We start from the raw sequence: 24694 nt of genomic DNA on the forward strand, positions 1-24694 counted from the left end.
ACACACAAACGCTAACCATATAACAATAAAGAACATTGAAAAAAAAAATATAATAATAATCACTACATCATTGCCAGGTTAGGTGTTTTCTTTTTCACAATTTTGGGTAAAAAATTTTCTATTCGCGAATTTTTGGAGAATTGAAATTCTTGAAAAAATTTTTGGAGAAAATTGAAATGGGTTTTTGGAAATTTGGGTAATTTTTGAAAATTTTAAGTAACAGTTTTAAAACTTATAGTTAAATAAGGTACACAATATAACAAAATATATAACAAGGTGCATAACGTAAAGAGAAGGGGAGGTAAAAATAGAAACGGAAAGAATGACCTGCTGTTTTTCGTCGTTCATTTTATAGCACATGTAGAAAAAAACGATATTTAGATATGCGATAGGGTAAAATAATAGGGTAAAATTATATCAATTTGAAGAAAAATTCAAAATTCGCATCTGACAACACTGAATTAGTGATAATCAGATCATTTATGCGTCAAATGTATAGGCCAGGTTACGTTGTGGGTGGCAATAGGACTTCGTAATGCCAAAAATAACGGAAAGCTGGTGAAATATATACCTATATTTTTATCGTATAAGTTAAAGCAATTTATTGATAAACAGACTATGAGTAAATTATCAAAATTACCTACATTCTAGCAAAATAAATTCATTTCATTTTAATGTTGAAAGAATTTGTCTTCTGAATCGATCTTAAAAACTCAGCTCTCCTAATGGGGTAAGCAAAGACTTATCAAATTTTCTCATAGTGGTGAACATATCACATAGTATGCCCATACTTCTCCAACTATATTAACAATGTGTCAGACTATGAATGGCAAATAAGCTGAGGGCCCACCAGATGGAAAGTGGTAACCGTCGCCTATAGACATGAACAGTACCATGGACATAACAGAGTATACTGTTTCGCCCATGATACCCTCCATGAGTCGCCATTCCCGAGGATTCAGGTTGTTTTTTTTAATTATCGCGCTATCGGTATACACCGGCACGCTAATGGTATAAATCCTTTACCGGGCACCAGTAAAGGATGATAGGTGAGGATGAAGTAGGTCAGTTAGCCCATCGTGACGAATTTTTTTTTGACGAAAAGAATTGTTCACGATGGTTTCCAGGGGTAACCATGTGGAGGTCGACCTAATATAATCAGCAATATAGCTAGTCATATTGCTAGGAATGAGGCTATCAAACTCCATTGTTAACAATTCCTTTCCCCCAGGACTCAGGTGTTATTCCTCTGTACCCCGTAAATTCACTGAAAATATGTACCCCGTAAATTCATATCCCATCCTTCAAACCGAAACATAGCCATACAAACACAACTGCTTCACGGTAGAAACACGAAGGAGACAGAGTTGCCCTGTACAAAGTCACTAGGATTAATTTGATTTGTTACTGGTGTTTCTATTGCCAAAAAATTAATTGAAAATATTTACATTAATACACAAAATGATGTATTATTATATTTATAACTTGAAACGTTTACAAGATACAAGAGAAATCTATTAATTAACAAATTACCACTATAATTAACGATAATAATAGAAAAATTAACAGTTCTTGTAAAATCTGATATAACATTAACACTAATATCTTGTTTTATTAGTTACAATATTTGTTCAGTGGAATAACAAATTAATAATGTAATTTTGCTACATACATACATACATACATATCCGTCACGCCTGTCTCCCATTAGGGTAGGCAGAAACAATGGAACGCCAAATGCTTCGATTCAAACAAACCTCTTTCGCTTCTTCTTCTTCCTTCTTCTTCTGTAATCTTGATAATATAATAAAATTGTGTCTATAAAATGTATATGGGAGATATTTAAGAAAACATTAAATAAGAAGTCTTAATAAGAATATTTTTTAGGAATGTCTGTCAGTCTGTATATTTCTTCCCCAAAAACTATTACACCAAATGTTATGCGGTTTTGACAATTATGTTCCTGAAGACGTAATTTAAAACATGCATTATATTGTCATGACGCATCATCTAGAAGTGACCTATTAAAAATTAAATCCACGCATACGAAATTTGTTACAATTATTTTGTTTCAATTCCGCTGCCATTAATTTGTATACGACTGCCAATACTACTATTATTGTAACCAAAAGTTCTACAACCTACCATATCAGCCATCAATCTCCGACCATCATTATTCCACGCATGCTTTGTGACATGTTTCAAATAAGAAAATATTATATATATTATAGATGTACCTTGTCTTTCAAGATGCCTAATGCTTGCGGCTTCTGCGGTGGTATCCATTGATATACCAACTGTGACTTGTCCATATAGAACCATTTAACGACCAGTCCCATCACGTTATCTGTGACGTAGTCACAATCCAACGTCACAGAATCCATGGTGCCGTATTGTACCACTTCTGGTACGCGCATGTAGATGATGCGAACTGACTGGACACCTGCAAATACATTATATTATTATTATATTAGTCGTTAATTGTCCATTTCTGAACGTAGGTCTTCGTCATAAAGGAGATTTTGCCAGTAGTTGCCACGCTTGGCAGGTACATTGGCAACCGCAGTTAGTCTTTGGTAATGTTTTAAAAGAACCACTGCTGCCTATCCGTCGACCATTAAGTTCCCTTAGTCGCCTCTTACAACACCAATAGGAAGGAAATGGTGGCCCATGCTGTGCCGGGATCACACGACGCAAATATGTAATATAGTTATAAAATTTTCAGTATATTTTTTAATGGGTGATAATGGAATGGTAACTCAATCTATGCTATTAGTATACACTAGCGGGGCACCAGTGAGAGATGATAAGTGAGGATAAAAGCATGTCAGTTCGTTCATCGTGACGAATTCAACAAAGTTGTTTAATATAGTTAAAACAATACTTTTTATGGGGAAATACGTGGAGGTCAACTCAGTAGGGTATATTGCTAGCAATGGGGTTTTTAAATCCCAATTCCTAACAATCCTTTTACCTGGGAGTATTTTCAGTAGGTATATATATACACTTTAGAATATATAATACGTTATATATGTTTTACAAATTACACTTTTTTAGGTTTATGTTCAGCAATAAAAGATGCCAAGACTGATAGATATTTATAACTGCTAATTATTATTATTATAAATTATAATTTAAGAATTTTAAAATAAAACTGTATTAATTGCGGCAAAATTGATAAGAGACAAAATACGCAGATTGAAAATTTCATTAAAATTCTCACCATCAAAACTTATTGTAATGAGATTTATATAAATGTCCATTGTACTCAATAAATAATAACCAATTAGATTAAAAACTATCTATTTAATTTTAATAAAAAAAATGTATCATTTATCATTAAAATTTACTGTATTTATTATTTTTTAAATGTTTCAATAAAGTGTAAATTACTGATTAAAAAAGAATGTAAAACTAAAATATATTAACTTCTATAGAAAATAAAATATTAAATCAAAAGAGAAAGTAACCTATACCCTTCTTCGTGTTATATATTTGATCAATGTAGGAAATTTTATAAAGAATAATTAAAGCCAACAAGATGTCAAAAACTACTTAACAAACACACTTTAATTTATAATATAAATAAGGCTTATTTTCATAATGATTCAATTCATTACAAGCGAACACCAATCAATGCTTGGATCGATGCTTTCATATAAAACAAGAATGTCATATTGACTCGGGATTTTTGCCCAAATAATCTGGCAGACAATTGAGAGAATTCAAGCGAGCGCATTAGCCATTTTCTCATCCGGAAACATCATATTATCGAAGGAAAGATTCCGCTAAAATATTGTTTTGTGGTTTCCTATCAATTCCCGGGATTCGGCTGAATATTCCTACTTTTTTCCTCATACATTTGAAAGAAACCTTGATGATGTTTTTTTCACACGACATTTTTTTATTATTCACGTTCACGGTGAACGGTTATCTCAAAAAAGGTTTTTAAAAATCCTTTCTGATACTGATTATCTGAAGATGCTTACTTTATACAACTGAATTATAAACTTTAATTTACCTTCTTATTCACAAAAACTTAACTATTACACTATTTTTGTCCCTTTCTCGCAAATTGAAAATTTTGCACAAATAAAGACAAAATATCTGTTTTTAACTAATAGTTAGCTGGTAGAGAATGTCATATGGCATTAAGCTCGCCACTTGTACAAAATTTGATTGTGCAATAAAGAATAAAATAAATAAATCAAATAGTTCAATAGCTAAAATAGATTTATGAGAGTCAGTTCAGAGAGAGGTCAGTTAATAGTCACTCAGGAGGGGGATAAGGGATTATTAGCAATGGGGATTACCAATCCCGTTGCTAGCAATAAACTCTATCAGGTCGATCTCCTCGCGGTTCCCTCTGGAAACCATCTTGATTGCTGAATTCGTCACGATGGGCTAACTGACCTGCTTCGTCCTCATCTATCATGCCTCACTGGTGCCCCGCCGGTGTATATCGATAGCGCGGGTGGGGTTACCATTCCATTATCATCCTTTAAAAAAAAATAGTCACTAAGGACAAACGATATTCTAAAGTATTTGCTTTGGAGTATGTACAATGAAATGGCACAAATATTATTCATTTTATTTTTTTATTTACACTTTATTGCACCAATTAAAAATAATAAAGTTCATACAATAAATTAATTTACATAACAGTAATAAAATACAGTAAATTTTAAAGAAAAGTGATACAAAAGGCAGACATATTGCTAAGCAATCTCTTTCAAACAACTTATTTTATCAAAACCCTTGCATATAATTGAATTTGTTTATTTATTACTTCTTAGTACTTTATCGGCTCGACTAATCGTCATGAAACCATACGCACGTAATTTTTAAAATAGAGAAGAGATTGGTCACATGAACGAAGTCGCGGATAAAAACTAGTTTCTATAAAATTTAACAATATCTTTTGCCTATTGCATGCTTGACTGCGTTCCGGGAATCTCAAATAGAATCCCAGCCTAAACCTTTTTCAAACGTTTGGATTATAACAGATAAGCCATAGAAATGACCAAATCCGGATTTCTATTTATAGAAAACATTATGCAATATATCCACAAACACACCCATTGCCTAGTTCACAAGCTTGGAAAAGTACACTACGACACGAAAGACTACAAATAAAATAAGCATAAAATAAAAAATAAATGATTAAACAAGAATTAGAAAGCTGTTGAAATAATTAAAAATTGTGTTCCACAAAAAATAACTTCAGTTGAGGCAAAATCAACTATTTTGATTTCGAAACTAAACTACTGAAGCTATTTTGATAAAATTTATAAATATACTTTTTCAGACAAAAAGAATTTGCCAAATAGGTTTATAATAGACGTTTTTATTAGCTAAAAAACATAATTGTTGTTTTATAACCTGATGCCATCGTTATCCCTTTTACCATCATACCTCTCGCCATAAAACTGAAGTTCGACTCCATTTCTTGGGTGCATGACATAATACTATTTTCCATGCATCCCGTTCATATCTATCTTGTACATCTAGGTTGTGGAATGAGCTTCCGTCTTCAATTTTTCCCTCACAATATAATAAGGGGAATTTAAAAAATCACGTCTAGAAACATTTAAAGGCCAGCAACATACAAGCAACTCCTATCGTGTTGCAGATATTCATGGGCGACCGTAGCCGCTTTCCATCAGGTGAACAGTCTGCTCGTTTGCCTCATTAACAATAAATAAATAAAAAGAATTGATAACCTCCTTCTTTTTAAAGTCGATTGATAAATAAGTGGCTTAAATATTTTTATTTTAATGTCACAAAATATGTATAAGAATTTATTTAAATCTCATTATTAATTTTTGATGATCTCCGAGGGCTAGTAATAGATGCAGAAAACTGATAATTTATTTTTCTACATAAAAAAAAATAATTAATTTTCAATATTAAATAAATAGATAAGATAGAAGTAACTTACTAAAAGTAAAATACTTTATATAAACTAATCAAATAACAGTTTTTTCTAGTACTAGAAAGCCTATGTTAATTTCAGTAAGCATTTATATGGTACACTGCTGTGGTACGAATCTTGTTTCTCATAAGACAGACTCAGCCAAATGTACGAATCAATACTAAACTTGGTGCTTATACAAATATTGTTTAATGTTAAATTAAGTAATATTATAAACAATTCGAATTCGAAGCATTCAAATATACTTATTAATAATGTAAAACTGAAAGTATGTTTGTTTGTTACCTTATAGCGCTTTAACAGCTTATCCAATCCTTATATAATTTTATATACAGATATTAAATGGAATGGAGATGAATATACGTTACTTTTTATCCCGCTAAGTAAACATATCTCAGTCAAGTAAAAGCTATTTTTTTTTTTTAATTGTAACCATATTTTATAAGAATAATAGATTTTTTACATACATACATATATATATATCTGTCACGTCTGTCTCCCATTAGGGTAGGCAGAAACAATGGTGTGGTATAACACCTCCTACTATCATAGTCTTTTTATCATTTAAGCGATCTGCAGACGATTACATTAAATGGTTTTAATATTATATTGTTATTACAACAAATGGAACGCCAAATGCTTCGATTCAAACAAACCTCTTTCGCTTCTTCCACATTTATCAATCTTTTCATACACGCTCGCCGGTTACGGGTACTTTTAATTTGGCCCTTCTTCAGCACGTCGCCTATTTGGTCAACATACGTCCGTCTAGGGCGGCCCCTACCGACATCTCCATTCATTCTTGCTCGATAAATCTCTTTCGTAATTCTTCTTTCATCCATCCTCTCCAAATGACCAAACCAACGCAACAAAACTTTTTGGATTTTTGTCACTACATCGTCTTTCAGTCCACACTTATCACACTGTTTCTTACTCTATTTTTTAATGTAATACCACACATACTTCTCAAGGCTAAGTCTAAGACTAAGACATCGATATTGGGAATAATAAAAATTGCATCATTAAAATGTAAACTGCTAAACATAGGCTTCCTCTACAGACTGTCATAAAGAACGGTCCTGAGCCACCTGCATTCACTAACTCTCACTAATGCACTTGAGGTCGTATTTCTATCTACTGGGGGGTTGTCCTACACTGTGATAATTGCAATCAATCAAATAAACGTTTCAATTAACAATATTTCCATTCTATTTTATACCGTTCATGGTCTTGATAGAAAATTACCTATTGTTTGATTATACAAGGAGTCTCCACTTCCATATTGCAAGGCAGGGATACATTACTTGAGCCAGCGGCCGTAACAGCAATATCCATTGTGCGCCGGTCGTTGCGTAAATATACTAGTACACTAGCTTTATTCTTTGTGCAAAATCGTTGCATTAGAAGACTGAAACCTTATCTATGCAGTCTTGTAAGCCGAAGAAGAATCGTATTTTAAAATAGCAAAAATTGAGATTTCAGTTTATCTAATACATGATGTAAATTATATTTTATAAGTACACATTATCACTTCAGCCGTTAACTGTCCACTGCTGCACATAAGCCTTTCCCATAAGAGGAGTTTTATCTGTAGTTGCCACGCTTGGCAGGCGAGTTGGCAACCGTATTTAGACTTTTGGGGATGTTTTAAGAGGGACGCTACTGCTCATCGCTCTACCATTAAATTCCCTTAATAGCCTCTTACGACACCCACACTAAAAGCATAATTTTTTTTAATAATCAGAAGAACTTAAAAATAAAACCAGTCACAGAAAAGAAGTAGTCGTTTATGTGTGAGTTCTATAATCATGTGACCATGCATTATTAAATATGGAAATAAATAGTTATAGGGATAGAAAAGGGTATGAAAAACATAAAAAGAGATGGATTTTGTGTTATATATATATATATATATATATATATATATATATATATATATATATATATATATATATATATATATATATATATATATATATATATATATATATCACACGCACAAGCATATCGATGTACATAATATATAGTAAGAATTTATACATATTTTAGTAGTAAATGCATCGCCTACTTAACTTTCTACTTGCCTCATGGTTAACTGGTAGAGTACACCATTAGGTATTAAATCAACCATATGTACATTTACTTATATTTTTAAATAAATTATTTAATTATATTAAATATAATTTATTTATTTGTTAAAATAAATAAATAAAATAAGATGATATGACCAGAATAGAAAAATATTACGCTGACACACAGCGGTCAGCAAGTGACACGAATACTGGTTTGCCTCCTTTATTATAAAAAAAAATAATGATTGTTATAGGTTTAAATCATTGGCTATATTTTTTTAACGGCTCTATGGCATCGCGACTATTGAAAGTATATTCTGATCTAAATGCTTTTGTTTATTTAAAGAAAACTAGAGTAGTTTTCTTTAAATCGAAATGTTTATCAATGTTTTATAAAAAAAACATTGTATCAAGGTTTTGTTGTAATTTACAATTCTCTATTTTTGTTTTCTTTGAGTAAAATATTAGTAGCTATTTCAAAATAATAATATTGAACAGATAATAAAAAGCAAAATGGCATATGTGTGCTCGAGACGCGGAACCGGGGGTGCGCAGTGGAGCGTGCGCCGGCGCAACGCGCTGTGCCATACCGACAAGTGTTCTTGCAGATTATGAAGTGGAAGTTTCTAGAATTTTTATAATATTGTTATAAAATATTACCATTTTTTATTATTATTATTATAAAATATTATATATTCGTCGTGTAAATCCCGATACAAAATAGGCCACCTCTTCCATTCCCGTGGGTGTCGTAAGACGCCACAAAGAAAGCTTGTGGTCGAGGAATGGGCAGCAGCATCCGTCTTAAAATATCACTAAAATCCAAACTGCAGTTGCCAACCCAACTGCCAAGTATGGCAACTACTGGCAAAACGAATTTAATTCTAATTTAGTACCTACACGAGAAAAACCGTGGAGTACAGCTAGTAACTAATAATTACGTTTTTCATATTATAATATATTCTAATCCATTCTATAATTAAATAATTAAAAAATATTTTCAAAAACTATATCTAATAACAAAAAAAATTTTAATATTCATGATTTTATTCTTTCAACCTGTACAAACCAACAAAAACTATTTCTTATGCGTAACTTGTCAAAAAAAAAGTAACGCTACAAAATTAGGCAATTAAAGAACAATTTAATCGGTACCGTCCACTTCCTGGCACGTGTTATCAATATTCTATCTCTTTCAATCAAATTGTTATGTAGTAAGTTAGAAAGAGACTGCCGGTGTTCTTAGACACACATCGTCGTAACCAGGTGTGACGAGCGCGTGCGCGTTCCACTTGACGTGGTGTTGATAAGACGATGTCGTGCCGTTGTAGCTCTATTTATTTATTTATTTCGGGCAAACATACAATTTCAATAACACAGGTGGAGAGGGATCGTTAGTAATGGGGATGTTAATCCCCATTGCTAGCAATATATCCTGTCAAGCAGACTTCCACGCGATTTAAATTTGCCACCTTCGTGGTAAAAAAAAGCATAATGATGGAGTAATCGGTTTCACATACAAAAATTTTCCTGTGGGTGTGGTAAGAGGCAATTGATAGAACTTGATGATTGAGGGATGGGTAGCAGCGTCCCTCTTAAAACATCACTTAAAGCCTGCAGTTGCCTACCCGCCTGCCAAGCGTGGCAACTACTGGCAAACTCCCCTTCTGTGAAAGGTTTACGTTTAGCAGTGGCCAGTTAATGATGATGACGATGAACACAGAAGCGAGTCCCAATGCTCCTTTTTTTGAAGTCGTTTAAAAAGTGCTTTAAATAGCGAACCAAAAGATTAATCATAGAATAAATTGTATACAAACCATTTTATATAAAGATGAAGTACAACTTTATAAATATAACGATATAAATTCCACCATATTTTGCTTTCAACTTTAATAAAAAACACTTTTCTATAAAAGCAGTCATGTTCATATTTTTTTTTATCAAGAAGCATAAACTCAGCCAGTCCATCGAGAATAACTATACAACCCCAAGTTTCCGCTTGAGATATTTTAAAATTAATTATACTAAAAGACTATATGAACCCTTGGGTCTTAGCACGCGACTAAGATGTTCACAGTTCGTTGCATATGACACGAGCACAAAGCAGGAATCTCGCTCTCTTGAGCACATGCTATTTTTTGTAGCATACGCCTTCAATATGCGGTTACTTTATGGTGTTTGAACACTACCGTAAAAGAAATGGCTTCTTGTAAACTGCATGCTAAAGAAAGTTTTTAACCTTTCAATGATCACAGTAAAAATTATCCGACAGAGAAGTTGTGTTTCGTAGGTAATTTTTTATGCACAATAATAATATAGTAAATAGTGGCAGATTTATAAAAAAAAAATATAATATTTTAGCATTATACATCAGATGCCTACGGCCACTTTCTATCGTCGCACGGCTCGCCATCAACAGGGAGTTCACCCTCATACCCTACAGCCTAAATGGTCGCGTACAACGCGGTTTCAGAGATGTTTCTCCCACGAATACTCAGGTTATGGAATGAGCTCCCTGCCGAGGTTTTCCCAAGTAACTGCAGCATGGGGTTCTTCAAAAAGGGGTTAATGAGGTTTCTTCAGGGTCGGCAACGCGTGCGTAATACCTCTGGTATTGCAGGTGTTCATAGATTACGGTAACTGTTTACCGTCAGGTGAGCCGTATGCTTGTTTGCCACCTCAGTGGTATAAAAAAATAGATAATGGAGGAAGAAGGTATTCCGTTTATCATCATCATCATATCAGCTGTTAACTGTCCTCAGTAACTTAGACCTCTTCCATAAACTTTTCTCAGTAGTTCCCATGCTTAATGGCGGGTTGGCAACCACAGATAGGTTTTGGTGATGTTTCAAGAGGGGCACAAGGCGCCTATCTCTCGAGCATTAAGTTCCTTAGTCGTCTCTTACGACAAGGGAAGGGAAGGTGTTGTCAATTCTATTTCCGGGACCGGGATTCCGGGACAAAGTATTTACTTAAGAAAAACTAATTATGTACATGGCAGAGGCAGCATGTCAAATCGCCACATCGCCAAGGTCGTCCCGTACACACAGTACTTCTTCACAATAAGTACAGTACTCAAACAAAACAAGCAGTATTTAAAGTTATATTGACCTTCCGAAGCATATGAGTTCCCCTTATTACCATAAACCGCAAAGAAACACTCCAGTTTACTTTTGAGAATAATTCTGAGTTCGCAAAGTGGATGATCGCGAAAGTGGCTTGCTTAATGTTAATAAGGAGTCGGCACTCTCCAATGTCACTTTTCCTACTGAATTTTTAAAGCGACTGAGTTAAAACTTTGCTATACATTAGGGCGACCATGAATCGGCGCAGTCTACGACTTCAGCTAACGTGGAGCGTTTAAAAATTAACGCACTACTCCTTGGAGTTTGACATTGACAGTTTGCCTTGTTAAACCATATGAGTTACAACTTCGGAAACTTTAATGTATGATCGTGTCGATCTGCTTACTCATACTTTCGGATTTCAATCTCCTGTCAGATGTTTAAACAAGTATATCTACACTAATATTATAAAAAGGAAAGATTTGTATTTTTGTGTGTATGTATGTTTGTAATGAATAAACTCAAAAGCTACCTTTGCAGATTTGAAAAATTCTTTCACCACTAGAAAACTACATGCACCCTGAGTAACATAGGCTATATTTATTGTAAGAAAATATTAGGGATCCTTACTAAAACTTTAGTAACGTAACTCAATGTGGAAAAATAATGCTATAAAAGATCTTTCGTCGCGTGTGGAAACTATTGGTGATAGAACAAAAGTATGTTCTACAATATTGAAGAAAATATCAATTACTACAAATACTATATGTCCAACTATTATCGTTATGTCACAATAACCACTTTTTAAAATGTTGTAAAAATGTCCACCCATGTGAATTCGGTTCGCGCCGCTAGTTAAACATAAAAAGAAACACCAACTTAAATGGTAGCAAAATGAGTTGTTTTGATTTAAGTTGAACTAAATTACTGAATTTGAATAAACTTTTCAGATAAAAAAATGGGCATTCCAAATCATCGGATTATATCTGTCAAATTTCTGAAGTAACAGTATAAAAAATACAAGCGAATTAAGAACCTCCTACTTTTTATGAAGCCGGTTGAAAATAAAAAGCAATAAAATCATAAATAGATAAGGCATAGATTAAAATTATAACGTAAAATTTAAAAAAGTAAAAATTAAAATAAGTATTTACAGACTCGTATGATATGTACGCAACTTTTACATCTGTACCTAAGTACGTAGAAAATATACTTAAAACTTTTAGGTCAATCCTAACAAAATGTCCTACAAGTTTCTGTAACATGGTGACCTCATCTAACACTGTCCCAAAAGAAGACGTGAATTGAACTTGTGGAAACTTATCTGCCATGATTTGCATTACACGTGACGCTTTGCAGACATAAAACTGGCTCCACACATCGCAACACAGTTTTAACATTTCATGTCATTTCTAAAAGGTGATATTTCTCAATTTATCTTTATTTATTTTTTATACCACTGAGGTGGCATACAAATACATATGACTAATAACGAAGGGTATTGTGTGCGCGTTAAAAATCCTGATGAAAGTATTTAGTCCGCCTTTTGTACCAAACATTTTTTTGTAATGTGGTCAATTAAGAATAAATAAATAAAAAAATAAAATAAATGAAAGCTCTTTACGCCTTTTGCCTGTTTTGTTCTCATATATACGCATTAGGATTTGTGACAAAGCACCAATTCTGAACCGCTTTTGATGAATCTCTTTGCAGTTATGTCAAAATAACATATTTTCTTCCCATTGGTATATTTAAGATTATTTTCTCGCGCGGGAAGGAGAGAGAAAGGGCTACGGCCTCTAAATATAGACAGATATGTTAGAAATGATCTTGGGATTGACAGTGGAATCCTATACTTCTTCCTGTGAAGAATTATAGGATTCCACTATCATTTGTAATGACATTGTATTTTTGCGTATCATAATTAAAGATTGTGTCCCACAAAAAACATCGAAATTAATTGTGATAAAATCAGTTATTTTATTTATTTATTTAACACTTTATTGCACCAACATAACAGGATTTGTTGAACAATTTTCAGTACGTATAGTGTAGTACAAAAGGCGGACTTATTGCTAAGCAATCTCTTCCAGACAACTATTGGGTAGAAAGAATTAAAGCGCGTAAAATTAGGTAGGTGGTGCGTTAAAAAATAGATCTGTAAAAATAATAAATATCTGCGACAGCATAATCATATACACATATATAAATAAACACAGATATCCAAATATATATACACATACACATACATATATAAATATATACTCGTACATACATACACATATACATACATATTTACGCATACATACATTTAACTGATTTTGATAAAATTTCTGTGGAACCATTCTAAAAGTATATCCTTTCAAATATTTTTTTTTTTATATTTTCAAACCCAATTTCGTTATTCTTTCTAATAAAATACCATACCATATCAGCCGTTAACAGTCCATTACTGAACATAGGCCTCTCCCATGAGGGGTTTTGCCAGTAGTTGCCACGCAGTAGCAGAAGGGTTGACAACTGCAGTTAGGCTTTAGCAATGCCTTAAGAGAGACGCTGCTGCCCAACCCTCGACCATTAAGTTTCTTTCTAATATTAAAAAAAAATACTTTTTAATTTTGGAACTAACTAACTTTTTTTAACTATTATTGATAGTATGGATCAGGTTTTACAAATCGTACAGACTCATCCCTGTTTTTAAATATGCGATGTGAGACGCGTATGAATACCCGATGAGTAGGTAATACGCCGGTATAGGCTTCCACCAAGTTTGGTTTGAATTGTTTATAAAAGAGTTGGGCAAAGGAATTCTGAGTTTGTGTTCCCCTGCGTAGACTTTCAACTTTATTGCCACCTACATATTGTGTGCGGAATATCTTTATAGTTGGATGTACAGTGGAACGCATATATTTAGGATCTACAGTAAACACTTATGCATCTTATTTTTTTTTTAAACAACACAGGGGGCAAACGAGCATGCGGCTCACCTGATGGTAAGTGACTACCGCCGCCCATGATCACCCACAACACCAGCGGCATTGCAGGTGTGCTGCCGGCCTTTTAAAAAGGAATATACTCTTTTCTTGAAGGTTATGTTGTCGTATCGGTTCGAAAATACTGCTGCTGGAAGTTGATTCCAAAAAATGGTTGTGCGTGGAAGAAAGTGCCTTGAAAAACGCACGGTGGAATACCGCCACTCGTCCAAATGATTGGGATGAAACTTTAGTTTGTGGCGGGTTGTACGGTGGTGAAAATCAGCAGCAGGTATCAATCCGAACAATTCCTCAGAACACTTCTATGCATCTTATATATTACTTATATATTATTTATGCATCATTTAAATAAGTATGAATCTATATAATACAATTTTGCCTTTGTCTGTTAAATTGGCTACACAGGTTACACTCTGAGTTTGTTGTACGCGTCCGTGTAGCCTAACTTCAGGCTGCAGCTGAAAATCAGTGCTTTGCTTTTAAGCAAAACCATCACTGAGCTGTAGTCTATTTGGGTCACTGCGACACACTTGGTGAATACATATTTCCATACTTTATCTATTGTTTTATATTTAAAAAAGTGTACATAATCTGATTGTATAAACACATTTGTTAATTTACGTGTGTCATAAATGGCTCAAGTAAAGTGTTTATCTATCTACCTATCTTATGCGTCTTATTGTACTTAAACAACTGTATCGTTATATTAATTGTCTTACTTGTTCCTTATTTTGTATACTGTAAATAAAGAATACTCATTCATTCATTCGTAAAGATAATTTCTAGCGCTGAAATGGTCCTACCAAAAAAAATATTTAAAACACTATTTATCTAAATAGTGTTTAACAAAACACTGTCTTAGTAATAAAATATTGTTTAATTAATGTAATAAAGTTTATATGTAATTTTATATCAAAATCTATAAATTATTTCATATACCTTTTACTTTAATAACAAAGACTATTTTGTGTAGACGTAAACAGATGTTAAATACACTTTTACAGTAATTGGTTTAAAAATGTATTGAACACTTGTCTAACGCAAATTTAACCTTTTTGCAGTAAGACGGATAGTGTATAGTTTTACGTATTAATTTTCACCCGCAACTTTGTCTACATAACTGGTAATAACTATTCATAGGTTCAGGCTAAGATTCGACAAAAAAAAGACTTTTACAATACAAGGTTTATAACTCACAGAGTTATTTATTTAATAACAAACATAAAAACAAATTCGGTCTAATTGAGAGCCTCCTTTTTTCTGAAGTCGGTCGAAAATTACTTCGCCTTTTAAAATTTTAATAAGCTTCAACAATATTCGTAGCAGAATTCTCCTTTGCGTAATACTCAGTAAAGTTTTGGGCGAAATAGGGTTAAAGGGGTCAAATGGTCAATAAAGGCAGGTGGTGTGTCCCGTGGGACCAGCCCGGAGTCGCATACGCCCCAAAATGTCCCTAATTAGGTGGCAACAGAAAAACTTTTGTATATTTTCTTGCTAATTTTAACATAATGAAACGTTGACAGTATAAGGTGTAATTAGAGACATCTGTGTGATAAAATCCAAAGCAATATATAATAATTATAGAATTAAAAAGAAATCAAACTTGAGAAAATTTATATTGGACCGAAACGAGAAAAAAAAACCCTATCAATAGCAAAATGGAAAAATAGATTAAAATAATATTATACCTATAAATAATAAATGCGTATTTTTTAATACATTTTTATTATCGCGTTCCAAATTCAAATATTTTAAATGTAATATCTAATCTAAAAACATTTCGTTCTTTATTTTAATGTAATACGGAGGGTTTAATGTAATTTGGTCGAGAAAGCTCTACTAGTTTCAGGACCATTCTAGACCCTTAATCTGAGGAGAGATTACGGTAATGGTAACAGCGTAGCAAGTTCAATGGTTTTTTTCCATCTCAAAAAATGCCTTCATGCATGTGTATCTATGTACGTACATACACAATATATGTAAATACTTATATACAGAGGTGTCGGGGACGGTAACGGTAAGTGTCGCGAGTTCAATGATTATTTCCAATATCAAAAAATGCTCAACGCGCTTAAAAACTTTCCCTACAAAAACATGTATTTTGTAAGGAACTATACAGTGATGAAAGTCCTGAGAAGTATGTATAGTATTGCATTAAAAGATAGAGTAAAAAACAGTGTGATTAGAGAGAAGTGTAGACTGAAAGACGATAGTGACAACAATCCAAAAGGGAATATTGAATTGGTTTGGCCATTTGGAGAGGATAGATGAAAGAAAAATTACGAGAGCGATTTATCGAGCAAGAATGAATGGAGATGTCGGTAGGGGCTGCCCTAGATGGACGTATGTCGACCAAATAGGCGACGTGCTGAAGAAGAGCCAAATTAAAAGTACCCGTAAACGGCGAGCGTGTATGAAAAGATTGATGAGTGTGGAGGATGCGAAAGAGGTTTGTTTGAATCGAAGCATTTGGCGTTCCATTGTTTCTGCCTACCCTAATGGGAGACAGACGTAACAGATATGTATATATGTATGTAAGCATTACACGGGAGTGGCTACTCTCTTATCTAATAAAACTCCACCATTTGTTCGTTTCATCGTGCACAAGGGACCTGACGACACTGCTCCCCGGTTGGACAGCTCGTTAATTAGATGTAATTATTCTTAGTTTTTGCTCACAGACACATTCTGCTATAGTACCATTGAATCTGTTAACTGTAGATACCAACGTAGTAAGTTCTGTAAAACTTTTATGAAGTGTAATCAAAGATTGTGATTCACAAATATAAATGGCTTCAATTGTGGCTAAACTATTTTTTTTTTTTAATTAATGACAATGGAATGGTAACCTTCGCTAACGGTATACGCCAGCGAGGCACCAGTGAAGGATGATAGGTGAGATGACAAAGCAAGTCAGTAAGCGCATCGTGATGAATACACCACGAATTCAGCATGACGATTTCCAGAGGAAATCACGTGGAGGTCGACCTGACAAGGTATATTACTAGCAATGGGACTGGTAGTCCCCATTACAAACATTCCCTATCCTCGGAACTAAACTAGTAATAAAATTTCTATAGGATTTTTTTATACAACTTAAAATGGCAAACAAGCTGACGGCCCACCTGATGGAAAGTGATAACCGTCGCTTATAGACATGAGCAGTACCATGGACATAACAGAATATACTGTTTCGCCCATGATACCCCCATGCGTTGCCATTCCTGAGGACTCAGGTGTTATTCCTCTGTACCCTGTAAATTCACGCTATATCCTACCCTTCAAACTGAAACACAGCCTACTAACACAGCTGCTTTATACTGAAATAGTACTATAATTTATATTGTGGCCAGTACACGTCAACAAATTTGCGGACATAGCTTTATATTATCAGTAAGGATTACATTGTGAAGACCGTACCCTAAAAAGATATCATTTCAATATATATTCTACATGCAGGAAGGGACGTACATAATAAATTTCTTAATCTCTATAGGACAAAATTCTTACTGGATATCTGACATCGATTGAACGAACCAAGTAAAATTTATTTGGTTATTTGTTAGTATCCCTCGTCAGTGAAGGGTAAACGCGCCGTATTTCAGCTTTGATTTCTTTTGTAGACAAATATAGTGGAGTAAAATAATTTTTTATCACGTCTAACATTACTTTTCAAAGATCTTTAAAAAAAGACATAACTGTATGGAGAATATTATTAAAAGAATACTCTCATGGAGGAAGCTTATTTTCAGCAGTGGACAGTTAATGGCTGATAAAATCATGATAAATTACAAGTATTAAAAGAATAATATAAATACCAAATTGATCCAAGAGATTGAATCGATTCGCTTAAATATAAATTTAAGCAATACTGAATAGCCATTTTTTTAAATTCTATAATGTAATATTAACTGAGAAGAACAAATAAAAAAGAGATAGCTGTTGCTTTTTAAAAAATAATAATTAAACAAATTATGAATTTATATAAAACACCAAGCAGTGCCAGACTCTAAAAATTAAGATATAAATTTGTTACTTTATTCTAATTATTATGTATAAACTACAATACAACAACAGTTGTAGTGAGCAAAGCAGACTAGTCTTTACAAGTAGTACTTGCATCACTGTTCACGAGTATGACGAACAAGGTAACCGTCATATTAATATTTAAAGCACTTGTATGTTGTTGTATTATTATTCAAACTATTATGAGTATGTTAATATCACTATTTTTTTTTATTTATCAACCAAATTTAAAAGACAAGAATTAGAAAATTCTTTTTTTATATTTTAAATTTCTATTTATAAAGAGTTTCATCAAAATTACAATCATCAATCAAAATTTACAAATAATAAATTATAAATTTAATATACGAGTACATTTAATTTAATTCTATGCTCTTCCGCGCATTCTTCTTAAAACACCACCGAAGTCTAACCGCTGCTATCAGCCCGCCTGCCAAGCATGGCAACTACTGGTCAAACCCACCCAAGGATGAGCTCTATATTCAATAGTGAACAGTTAACAGGTGATGTGATATGATGATGATGATGATAATACATTTAATTAATACTTTCGAGCATCATATAACAGATAATTAGTAGAGAATGCCATATAGCGTAAAACACGCCTTTTGTACAACGTTTTATGGTACAATAAAGAATAGTTTACCAATAATTTACCAGAGGGAGACTTTATACAAAAGTCGATTGCTTGGATACCTCTGTCCCATTCGTGTTTCAAGCCTGAAGCAGTTGTGTTTGCATGGCTGTGTTTCGTTTTGAAGGGTGGGATATGGCGTGAATTTACAGGATACAGAGGAATAACATCTGAGTCCTCAGGAATGGCAACGCATGGGGGATATCATGGGCGAAACAGTATACTCCGTTATGTCCATGATACTGCTCATGTCTATAGGCGACGGTTACCACTTTCCATCAGGTGGGCCGTCAGCTTGTTTGCCATTCTAAGTTGTATAAAAAAAAAAGAATAAATAAATAAATAATTACTTTCATTACTTAATCTGTTTGACACTTTATTATCTTTATTCATAAAGAAACCTCGATTTCTGTTAATTATTTATTTTATTTATGGGTTATTGTACGCACTAATAATATATAAAAAATATAACAGTGTTAAGCAAATGTACAAAGGTCAGCTTGACTCAAAAAGAGTTATTTTCCAACAAACCCAAAGTGGAAAGGAACATCAATGTCAGCGAGTAGAGCGGTGTACAATATTGTGATAATTTTCAAACAAGAAGAACTAGAGAAGTTTATATATAACTATTTATATCATACTTAATCATATATATATATGTGTATACATACATAGATTTATGTATGTGTATATATACCCGTATGTACATACACATACATGCGTTCTTTGTTTCAGTTCTGCTCTAATTAGCTTGATAGAAGTGTTTTAAACGCATCTTTATGCATATTCTTGATCTACTTATCTATTGGGTTAACATATAATGCGTATATTGCAAATAATTTTAGTAGGATAATAAAATTCTAACTCGATAATTTCTGTTCATAGGGGGGCCATTTAAAAAAAAATATGAGAGATCTTAATAAGACCAATAAATGCCTTTATTGGCATTTCAAAATATTTTTTTGTAATAATAATAAATAGGTAAATCTTTTTATTTCACGTTCATACCCATTGTTTACCTTCTTTTGTGTAATTTAATTTTAGTTAATTATAATATCTACATCATACAAATATTAGTTAATTAAATATTTTATATTAACATTGTTTCATTTTATTATAAATTTCTTGGTCCTTTTTTCAAAAATTTAAATTATATAAATAATAAATTTGTGTGAATACAAACTACTAAGCAGTATCAAATCATAAAATTAAAAAGTTTGCAGTTTAATTTCCCTAATAATAATAATGTTTAATACTCTTCTAAACTATCGTTTCTCAACCGGGAGTTCACATTTGTTATTAAAGGGGGTCGTAGACTGTTGAAAAATATCGAGACTTCAGAAGGTTCGTTTAACATAGCATAGTATTAATAATAGAAATTTGTTATTAAATGTATAAATAAACTATTTATTCAAATATTATGATAATGACAAAATTATAAAATTAAGGTATATGCCCACTGATTCACTACCAGCAGATGTTTTGACAAAACCTTTAGGTCATGTTAAGCATTTACGATGTATGACGAATGTGGGCATTGGGTAACCTTTTATATTGTTATTTTTGTACCAGTATTTTTTTGGCTTTTACGTGGATCGCGACGTAAAAATGGTTGAGCAACAATATTCTGAACTATTATTAAAAAGTGATTTTTTTTTTATATATATTTTATGTATTTGTAATGGATAAACTTTTAAATCGCTTAACTGTTTTAAAAATTCTTTCACTTATGCAAATCTATATTATCAGTAAGTAACATAAATTATATTTTATAAAAAAATAAGAAATACTAAACTGATGCTAGACCGCTAATAAGTGATAAAAATGTAATTTAATCCTGACCACTTTATCGCTTCACTTGAGCAAAAACCGAGACGAACAAGTATTTTTCAAGTCCTTACATATTGCACTTCAACGTAATAACAAACAAGAAATAACAGTTTGCGTGTACGAGTGTGCAAACTTCACAAATTACAATTTTACTCCTACCCCCCCCCCCCCCGTTATGTTGTTTTGTTTTTGACGTATTCACGTATTTTCAGACTGTTTACCGCGCCACTGTCAGTGTTAAACAAATTTAAACTTTACCCATTAAACAATACATTCCAAAATTAGTTTTTGCCGTTTAAATTTCCAGTTACCACTGTCTTTTGCAGAGTAACGAATATTTTAAAATACATTTCAAATAGAACGTCTCTTTGTTATAATGAATTCGCATCGTAATATGTTGTATTTTTTGAATTTTCATTAAATCTTCTTATTTTGTAAGCACTAGAAGTATGCTTTGTACCAAATAACTTAAGACTGTGTTCCATAATAAAACTAACTTCAGTTGTGGCAAAACTATTTATTTTAGTTTAAAAACTAAACTACTAAACCGCTTTTAATAAAAATGTTACGGAACTAATCAGTAAGTATAACTTTTCATTAAAAAAAATCCAAATCGGTTTGCTACGGACAATTAATAGTTATATATATATATATATATATATATATATATATATATATATATCTTGTAATTGTTTGTATTTATATTAAGTTTACTATTGTAATCTTTTGGAGGAAACAATAAAGAGTATTTATCTATCTATCTATATATATATATTAATAATTTAATAATAATAATCATAGTTAATACTAGGCTCCGAGCAGCTATCTAATAATTAGTCAAAAGATGCTTCGTTTAGAGTCCATATACCTCATATGGAAGGTTGTGGAAATTCTAAAAGTAATAGTGGTGGTCAATCTTACTAACGGTAGCGGAATTAAACAAAATAATTCTAATTAAATAAACAAAATTATTATTTATCCTTATATCCCTATAATTTTTTTTTTTTTTACAAGATACCAGCAGAAAATCTACGTTACGGTTACTCTGCAACTTATTAGGAAATTTTTGTTTCACTTATAAATTCATGAATTCTGCGCTTGTAATGGTGAATAAATAATTTATTTATTTATTTATCTATCTATCCTAATTTACGCAGAAAGACACATATATATAGCTAGTATTTTATTATTAAAATAATACGATAACAATTATAAACAAATAGATAACACATTTTTTGTAATCTTTCTTTCATTTCACTTGACACGTTTTTATCTATATAGTCACTTCACTGATATCAATTATAGACACTATGGTAATTGCTGATGGTTCAGTTTAGCTTGTTCCGTGGGTCACCACTGTGAACGGGAGGTGTCAAAGTCAAACAAGTGACAGTGATAGCACTCGTAATTCTATTTTTATATTTGACAGATAATAGAATCAATTTGTATGGAAAAAATATATCGATAATTCGTTCAATCATACAAATTATTTTTAAAAACAAAACAAGTATATTATAATTTATTTGTTATGTCTATTGCTAATTTCGTGGCCATTTGGTTGGTTACAAACAGTCCTCTTCCTTCTATGATCCTTACTGAAATTATAAATGTCAAAGTGAGTTTTTTGTTTGTTACCTTATATATTATTAGCGTCTTGACGGCTTAACCAATCACAAGGTTTAGTATATATGTACTGTATGGGATGGGGATGTATATGGGCTTCTTTTTTATCCCGGTCAGTAAATATATCTCGGTCACAAGGACAAAGTTGCGGGTATAAGCTGTTATTAATAAAAAAAATCATTTTTTAACTGGAAATAGTACGTTTACCGGTTAATAATTTAAAATTATGTTCTACTAAAAAATCACACTTCGATTGTGGTAAAACCAATTATTCTGATTATTTTTTTATACTACTTAGAATGATAAACAAGCTGACGGCCCACCTGATGGAAAGTGGTAACCGTCGCCTATAGACATGAGCAGTACCATGGACATAACAGAGTATACTGTTTCGCCCATGATACCCCTCATGCGTTGCCATTCTACAAAGACTCAGGTATTATTCCTCTGTACCCTATAAATTAACTGCCATAGCCCATCTTACAAACTAAAACACAGCCATGCAAACATATAATTTTTATGCGATAAATCTGAAAGTATCACCATCAATCATTTCAACTAAAACAATATTTTTTTTAAATCGATTTATAACTGATGGAAAAACGAGGTAACAAACATAAAAAATATACTACCATAAAGGGAACCTTCGTATTTTTTGAAGTCTGTTGACATTTAACTCCCGTATAACATGTACGTGTAAACACTTATTAAATCTTAAACTAGAGAGATTACATTCTGTAAGAACATACCAACCTCAAAGGTGAAACAATTTAGTTTCGAATACAGATTACAACACACACCACTCTTACTCGATTGCTCTTAATATCTAAAAGAGTACTTGAATTACAAAGCTAGAATTTACTAAATAGATTCTTTGTAGAGTTTTTTTTTATAACATATATACATAGGGAGACTTTGTACAATAATCGATCGCTTGGGTACCTCTGTCCCATTCGTGTTTTTACCGTGAAGCAGTTGTGTTTGCATGACTGTGTTTCGGTTTGAAGGGTGGCGTGAATTTACAGGGTACAGAGGACTAACACCTGAGTCCTCAGGAATGGCAACGCATGGGTGGTATCATGGATGAAACAGTATGTCCATGGTATCTCTGTTATGTTCATGGTACTGCTCATGTCTATAGGCGACGGTTACCACATTCCATCAGGTGGGCCGTCAGCTTGTTTGCCATTCTAAGTTGTATAAAAAAAAATATATTGGGGACGGAGAATAATCCAATAAATCATAGAACATTAAAATCTCTCCAGCCGTTCTGGAGTTATATACGGTGTAACTTACCCAACTCTGTTATGTTATATTTATAAAAGATTAATAGGATTAAAGAGATACTCACACTGCATGACGATAGACAGCATCAATATCCACCACATTTCCAAAAATCCAATCGTGATAACACTTCTCAATCACAATGGTTACACAAAAAGTTTCTCGAAAAGTTAAAAAGTTTCGAAAACAAATTCCTCCAGCGCAGCGACCGAGCCGAGCGACAGTTGAAAATATGCGCGCGCAATATGTTCTGCAACTTCGAAGGTAAATAATCACTGTTCTCTTAAGTTAATTAAATTAAAAAAAATATATCCCCTTTAAGATCTTTAAAAGAATTATCTCGCAATAACATTTTGAATAAACAAAACACTATCTTATCTACAAACACTTAAATCTCATATTTCATAGTTACTTCTTAACGGCGTCGTAAATAAACATTACAAGTTTATAATTAAAAAAAAAAAAACTAAACTGACAGTTGCGTTCAAAACTCGAATAGCTACGTTCCCAACGTGTGTGGGGTTCAAATCCGGGCTGGAAACTAACCGCCGAAGCAACTGGCGTCCGGTGGTAAGCGAACCATATCGGAAGCACTCGCCGCATTGTGTAGTTATTGGTTAATTTATTCTAATACTTCACTTACACACGATTCTTGAGTGGACTGCTCAACAAAATATCTATCGTAAAGAATTGAGTAATATTATATTTCAAATAGTTAGAAATTGCTGCGAAAAAAATAGGTAATTAAGATGTTATAGATTTTTTTTTATTGCTAAAGAACAATTTATTTATTTAACACTTTATTGCACTAACATAACAGAATTTGTTAAACAATATTCAATACGTATAGTGTAGTACAAAAAGCGGTCTTATTGATTTCACAATTTTTTATTGATTACTTAAGAACTTCTTCGATTTCACAATTTTGTTTTTAGTAATAATTTTGTTTTTATCACTAAAAACAAAATTGTTTTAACAAAACAAATTCGAAGAAAAAGTACTATTTTATTAATTTTACAATTTTTTTATTGCTTAAGAACTATTTTAAACTGGTTAAACTGGAATATATATATATATATATATGTATATATATATATATATATATATAAATAAATATAAATAAATTAAGTGCAGTTTTATACTTGATTTTTTATACCATGATTCCAAGACAAACATACAAACAGACAATACATATTCAAAGCATGGAAAACGATCTTTTAATGGTTTTATTA

General features: G+C 32.3%; 1 protein-coding gene across 1 annotated transcript in view; it reads right to left on the bottom strand.

Annotated features, from left to right (window-relative positions):
• Positions 1–24021, bottom strand: part of LOC113520173 (uncharacterized) — a 40780-nt gene extending 16759 nt beyond the window's left edge. The window contains exons 1-2 of the mRNA XM_052902825.1: positions 23530–24021; positions 2238–2443 (exon numbers count right to left, since the gene is read on the bottom strand). Of these exons, the coding sequence (XP_052758785.1) occupies positions 2238–2443; positions 23530–23566 (243 nt within the window). The 5' untranslated portion in view covers positions 23567–24021. The remainder of the gene's footprint in view (positions 1–2237; positions 2444–23529) is intronic.
• Positions 24022–24694: the final 673 nt, after the last annotated feature.

This window comes from Galleria mellonella, unplaced genomic scaffold (genome assembly GCF_026898425.1).
Source record: "Galleria mellonella isolate WM207_F2 unplaced genomic scaffold, CSIRO_AGI_GalMel_v1 utg96, whole genome shotgun sequence".
NCBI lineage: Eukaryota > Metazoa > Arthropoda > Insecta > Lepidoptera > Pyralidae > Galleria > Galleria mellonella.